At 56.0% G+C, this 6,352-nt stretch overlaps 2 protein-coding genes across 5 annotated transcripts in view; one reads left to right on the top strand and one right to left on the bottom strand.

Annotated features, from left to right (window-relative positions):
* RAD9A (RAD9 checkpoint clamp component A) overlaps positions 1 to 3,375 on the top strand; it is a 7,224-nt gene extending 3,849 nt beyond the window's left edge. For 3 of the 4 annotated variants that reach the window (XM_023518350.1, XM_023518352.1, XM_023518351.1), the window contains 5 exons: positions 766 to 881; positions 974 to 1,083; positions 1,165 to 1,229; positions 1,324 to 1,461; positions 2,215 to 3,375. In XM_023518350.1, the coding sequence (XP_023374118.1) occupies positions 766 to 881; positions 974 to 1,083; positions 1,165 to 1,229; positions 1,324 to 1,461; positions 2,215 to 2,746 (961 nt within the window). In that variant the 3' untranslated portion in view covers positions 2,747 to 3,375. The remainder of the gene's footprint in view (positions 1 to 765; positions 882 to 973; positions 1,084 to 1,164; positions 1,230 to 1,323; positions 1,462 to 2,214) is intronic. The other variant, XM_003798325.3, reaches the window with a different exon arrangement.
* PPP1CA (protein phosphatase 1 catalytic subunit alpha) lies at positions 3,149 to 6,346 on the bottom strand. Its single transcript, XM_003798323.2, has 7 exons — positions 6,268 to 6,346; positions 5,643 to 5,774; positions 5,264 to 5,494; positions 4,572 to 4,676; positions 3,899 to 4,122; positions 3,687 to 3,821; positions 3,149 to 3,610 (listed from the first exon to the last, which is right to left on the bottom strand). Exons 1-7 carry the CDS (start codon positions 6,320 to 6,322, stop codon positions 3,500 to 3,502), a joined length of 993 nt encoding a protein of 330 aa, XP_003798371.1. The 5' UTR covers positions 6,323 to 6,346; the 3' UTR covers positions 3,149 to 3,499.
* Between the last annotated feature and the right edge of the window lie 6 nt (positions 6,347 to 6,352).

Genomic DNA, 6,352 nt, shown 5'->3' with positions numbered 1-6,352 from the left:
TTGCCCTCAGTAGAGTGCTATGGTGTCAACACAGCTCACAACAACCTTCAACTCCTGACCTTAAGCAATTCTCTTGCCTCAGCCTCCCAAGTAGCTGGGACTACAGGCACCCACCACAATGCCCAACTATTTTTTGGTTGTTTGGCAAGCCCAAGCTGGATTCAAAACTGCCAGCACTGGTGTATGTGGCTGGCACCTTACTCTCTTGAGCTACAGGCGCCAAGCCATACCTTGGGATCTTTTGACAGAAGAGGGATCACATTTTGCTCAATTCTGTCCTTGCCTTCCCAGACCATGCTAGGCCATACATATGAGGTTGGACAATTAAGTTTGTGAACTCATCCTAGAATAGGTGCTCTATACCTCACTGTAGAACATCACTACTGTCACCTGCAAAGTACTCCCCTTAAGAAACTGTATAATGACATGAGTGCCTAGTCCATCCTTCAAAGCAATTTTGGAACTCTTTTTCTGGAATGGCCATCAGAGCTGTTGTCATAGGTGGTCTGACAGTTAAGTTCATGAACTCATCCTCAGGGCTTTGAAGGGTGGACTAGGCACTAGCATTAGTGCGTGGCTTACCAAGAGGAGTACTTTGAAGGTGACAGTAATCATATTCAGCAGTGAGGTGTGTAGTACTTTTTCTAGGATGAGTTACTTGTCTGACCTTGTACATGCATGTGTTACCATTCAGCCTTAGATCTTCTGGGAGCAAAGCCCTGGACAGGACCAAGCATTTTGTGTAATGCTCTGCCCTCCTCACAGGGTCCTGGGGGAGGCTGTTCTTCCCTTCCCTCCTGCACTGGCTGAAGTGACACTGGGCATTGGTCGTGGCCGCAGGGTCATCCTGCGCAGCTACCAGGAGGAGGAGGAGGTGGCAGGTGAGGAGCCAGGTGTGGCCTGGACAGGGTAGAGCTGAGGGCGGGAGGGGTGGGGGCCAGGTTCCTAGGTTCTTCCTGTTTTACCTCCACAGACAACACTGTCAAAGCCATGGTGACTGAGATGAGCATTGGAGAGGAGGATTTCCAGCAATTGCAGGCCCAAGAAGGGGTGGCTGTCACTTTTTGCCTCAAGGAATTCCGGGTGAGGTTCCCTACCAGGCACTTACTGTCTCTTTCTCCCTGCCCAGCCCAGGGCTTCACTGCTGTACCTTTTCCCTCCCAGGGGCTCCTGAGCTTTGCAGAATCAGCAAACTTGAATCTGAGCATTCATTTTGATGCTCCGGGCAGGTAATTTCCATCTTTGGGACACGGGAGGAGAGGGTTCTAGGATACCAGAAGCTGAATGGAATGACCTAGCTTGGGATTTCTGTACCCTGCCTAGACCAGCCATCTTCACCATCAAGGACTCTTTGCTGAATGGTCACTTTGTCTTAGCCACACTCTCAGAGACTGACCCACACTCCAAGGACCTAGGCTCCTCAGAGCTCCACCAGCCAGTGCCTCAGCTGCAGAATTACAGGTAAGGGTACCTGCCTACCCATTCCTGCTCTCTGTGCACCCTGAGCCTGTGGCTTCCAGCTTCTGCCCCTCCCCCTAATACACACACTTCCTGTTGGGTCCCCACCCCTGCAGTGCTCACAGCTTCCAGCCCTGCAGGCTCAGCCTTCATGGTCAGCTGTACTCAGAGACCGCCCCCTGCCCAGGGAAGCATCCCCAAGGCCCTGCTGGCTTCCTTCTCTGGCTGAGGTCTCCTCTCTGAGCCTCCTCCCAAGCCAAGGAGGGAAAGGGCGGCTGGGAGGCCGGGAGCTGCCTGGTGTGGGGAAAGCAGGTGGCTGGAAGGGCAGGTGGGTTGGGGAGGATGGGCGCAGTATAGTATAAGCAGAGGAAGTTTGGTCTGGCCTCTTGCCCAGCTTGTCCCTGGATGCTAGTGCTCTCCAGTTCTTGTCTCCTGGGAAGGTGGGGGTTTGGGGCCCAAGTGGCCCAGCTCACAGGACTGGCTGCTCCCTTCCCCTACTGAGCTAAGTTAGCCCCCAGGATGCCTCCCTTAGGCCCCTACCTGAACTCTGATCAAAGGGATTCCAGGCCCATCCCCTCCAGGAAGCCACCACTTAACCCCAGCATTCTCTCCTGTCCAATCAAACCAGGAAGTAATAAAACCAAGAGAGCACCAGCAGTCATGAGGCCCTAGAGCCCCTTCTGAGCCCTCCCAGGGTCCTGCCTCTGTACCCCTCTTCTCTCCTCTTCTTCACTGTTACTCCATTTCTGCCTGCAGCACACCTCACATGGAGGACTTTGCCAGTGATGACATTGAGTCTTTCATGATTGCCATGGAAACCACCTTAGGCAGTGAGGGATCACGGGTATTACCCTCCATTTCCCTTTCACCTGGCCCCCAGCTCCCAAATAGCCCTGACCCCCAGTCAGAGGAGGAAGATGAAGCCGAGCCCACTACAGTGCCAGGGACTCCCCCACCCAAGAAGGTAAGGGCTGGAAGTGGAGGGAGGGGACAGGAAGGAAGGAGAGAAGCAGCCGCCAGAAATTGCTGTTTTCTCTTTTCCAGTTCCGCTCGCTATTCTTTGGCTCCATCCTGGCCCCTGTACATTCCCCCCAGGGCCCTAGCCCTGTGCTGGCTGAAGACAGTGAGGGTGAAGGCTGAACTAAAGAGGTCTGTGTCCAGAGGCCCTGGACTAGGTGAAGCCCCAGCCATGGGGCACTGCAAAGGTGGACTTGTTGGAGCCAAGCTGGGGCTTCTGCGCCACCTGGCTATCCGCTGTGGAGCTGCCTGCCTGGCCCACCCTGACTAGCCTGGGTCCTGCCATCATCCCCAGCCAATCATGTCTGTTCCAAGACCTAGTGCTGGGCTGCTACTTGGGTAGGGGTTCCTCACTGCTTAGGTATTATTGAGCCTTAGGCCAGGGCAGGAAATCTGTGTTCCTTGGGCTCACCCTTCTAGGAAACCTGGCTCTGCTGGTGTACTGCAGCCAGCCATGCCTGTTCCTTAAGTTCTTCACAGACACCCTACTCCACCCCCTGGGGTCTCTTGTGAATGACAGATTACTTTTCTTGTATTCCCAATGTATCTGGCCCGGGCTTGGAATTCTAAGAACTTCTGGGGCCCTGTACCCAGCAAGCCTACACTCCTAAGCAGCTGTGTGCAGAAGGGCTACCACGCCCAGCATTTGGGACAAGGGAGACTGAGGCCATGGTGAGAATCCAGCTTTGACCTTTATTCAAGAGACCAGATGGGTTGCCCCAGGACCCGGCGACTAGCCCTAAGGCCAAGCAAGGCTGGAGACCCAGAATCTGGCCTGCCATTGCCCTGAGCTGCAGCCACGGCCCCAGGATCCTGCTTGCAGCCACCGTGGGTACAAGCAGGAATGAGCCCTGGGGGATTGGACACTGCTATTGATTCATTAAAAAAAAAAAACAAAAAACACCAAGGCTCCATGTTCCCCATGATGGGTGGGCCCAAGGGGCCAGTGTGACCCCTGCCCCATGGCAGCATGATTTCTATACAATTGATCCATCATCTGGGGCAGAGGGCCAGCACATAAGGGCTATTTCTTGGCTTTGGCAGAATTGCGGGGTGGGGTGATGGGTCGTCCTCCAGGGTTCAGGCCACTGAACTGCCCATATTTCCCCTTGTTCTTGTCAGCGGGCTTGAGGATCTAGAAGAAACAAAGCCAGTTAGGCTCACAGGGCTGAGCCATGGGGCCCACTGGCCTCCTCCTTCCCCACACTCACTTGGAAGGAGCACATGAGGGTCTCATCTACACTCATCATGGCACCAGCATTGTCAAACTCGCCACAGTAGTTGGGAGCTGAGAAAAGTGTCACCAGCTGCCGCTTGGCAAAGAACTCATAGCCATCTTCTACCACCTGGGTAAGGATGGGAACAGTTAGTTCCATAAGTCCCAGCCTGCCCATTCCCTACCAGGCCAGGGCTGCCAACCTACCTGGTGTGCTCGGCAGATAAGGTCCAAGTCGTGTTTGTGCAGGAACTTAGCCACCACCTCAGCTCCAAAGGTAAAGGAGACACCACGGTCATTCTCACCCCATCCCTGCACATCCTTGTCAGGGTCTGACCACAGCAGGTCACACAGCAGGCCCTGGTCAGGCACATCTGTGGGCCGCATGATGCGCCGAATCTGCTCCATAGACTGCAGGTCTGGGGACAGGCCTGTGGGGAACCACAGGCAGATCATTCACTTCCTTAACCCTCAAGGGCAAGGTCCTTGTCCCGTCCCCCCCCAAACCCGGAAGCATTTGACAGTCAGCCTCACCCTTCCCACCACCCTTTTGCGCCCCTCGCCTAGGCTCCTGATAGCCCAGGCAGACAGAAGTCATCACTTTCCCCTTGGCTTTTTCAAGTTCCCAACACAAGGACAAGGATGTCCTTGCCCTCAAGGAATATGGAGCTCCCTGGAGAAAGACAAGTTCTATGTAGGAGAGTGAATGCCTCAATAGGGAGATGACTACAGCCTGACACAGGGGAGACTTCCTGGAAGGGGTGGCATCCAAGAAGAGACCCAAGGGAGAGCTGCTCCAGGCAATGAGGACACATCCCCCAGCTAACATCTTTCTTATGTGGCCAGGCCTCCTCAGCATGTGCCCCACAGGTACCCTCACCTCCATGGCAGCAGAAGATCTTCTCGTCTACAATGGCTGCAATGGGCAGGCAGTTAAAGCAGTCAGTGAAGGTTTTCCACAGTTTGATGTTGTAGCGTCTCTTACCTGCTCAGGGGAAGGAGCAGGTCATAAGGTCTGCCTGTCCCTCCTGTACCAGCCTGGGTCTCCCGGCCTTCCAGGGCACTTGGGGCTATTTAAACAGCCAGAAGTTGGGCAAGACTCCCTACCAGCCTTCCAGGAGTTAATTCTAAAGCACTGGAGTCCACAGGAAGTCAAGTTCCCATCTGGATCAACCTCAGGTTTGGCACCCACCTCCACCCCATGAACAGGGCCAGGCCAAGACAGGGTCTAGTTTGTCTCAGCTTCTGGACAGTAGGATACAGGCCACACAGGTATCCTTAGTGCTGAAGTAGCAAAGGTACTGGAGAGGACTGTCACCAGGCAGGGTCCTGGGGGAATGTACTAAACACGGGCAGCCCTCCAGTCAGCAACTGTTCACCAGACCCCACACCAGCGAGGGAGGGCAGGGCATACAAAAATGCACTGACCCGGGCTCTGCCCTTACAAAGCCCACAGTCCAGCAGGTATCTCAGATACTGGCATTGCTGTTGCAGGCCCCTGCAAGGATCCCACTGAGGAGCAGGGAATGCAGTTCAGAACTTGGGCAGCTTCTGGACACTCGGACCACTCACACTCATCGTAGAAACCATAGATCCGGTTGATGCTGGCACACTCATGGTTCCCACGGAGCAGGAAGAAATTCTCAGGGTACTTGATCTTATAGGCCAGCAGCAGGCAGATTGTCTCCAAGGATTGCTTGCCCCGGTCCACATAGTCCCCCAGAAAGAGGTAGTTGCTCTCCGGAGGGAAGCCCCCATACTCAAACAGCCGCAGGAGGTCGTAGTACTGGCCATGGATGTCACCTGTGACCCAGGGAACCGGGTAAGCTAGGCTCAGGGTTGAAACTTGAACCCAGAGCCAGGACTGGTGCTCAGGGGAAGAGTAAACTGCGAACTTTGGGGGCCCAGTGCCACTTCTAGGAAGCCAAAGGGGCATGGGCAGGGGCCTCACCACATATCTTGAGGGGTGCCTCCAGTTCCAAAAGAATGGGCTGGCTCAGGAAAATCTCCCGGGATTTGAGGCACAGACCACGTATCTCATTTTCTGTCAGCTGTACATTCTTTCCAGGTCGTGAGCCCTGCACTGGGGGTGGAATGGGATGTCAGGACTCTGGCCCCTGAGCAGAGTGGGCATCGCTATGACCCACGGGCACCTCTCCCGGCCCCTTCTTGTCTAGAGGCAGCTGCTGAGCCTCCCAGGACTTCCGTCTCAAGCCTTCTAGGAGACCTCGACTACCCTCAGGGTCTTCGGGAGGGACAAGGCCTGCCACCCAAAACCTCATCGCGCAGGACTCTTTCTAAGGGTGGGCTTAACAGGTTCCTCCCTCAACCCGAGGGCCAAGCCAACCCGTGCGCCCCGGCCCAGGAAAGGGGGCTGCTCTGGGTGTCGGAGTGGGTCCCAGACCTCTCAGGCGCGCCCGCGAATGGCGGGGGGAAGCTGTGGCCACGGGACCTCGCGGCGCGTCCCCGCCCAGCATAAGCTGGCCCCGGGAGGGGCAGACCCGCCCGCGCGCCACTTCCGGGACGGGCAGGGGGCCAGGGCACGGCGAGCGCGGTCCTTCCCCGCCCCGGCCAACCTTCCAGCAGGCGCCCGATGATAGAGTCCAGGTTGAGCTTCTCGCTGTCGGACATGGCGGCGCCGCCGCTCCGGCCCACCAGCTC

Source organism: Otolemur garnettii, unplaced genomic scaffold, assembly GCF_000181295.1.
Source record: "Otolemur garnettii isolate 467f Iridium unplaced genomic scaffold, OtoGar3 scaffold00134, whole genome shotgun sequence".
Classification (NCBI taxonomy): Eukaryota; Metazoa; Chordata; class Mammalia; order Primates; family Galagidae; genus Otolemur; species Otolemur garnettii.
Note: the sequence above shows the minus strand (reverse complement) of the source record. Positions and strands in the feature narration are given on the sequence as shown.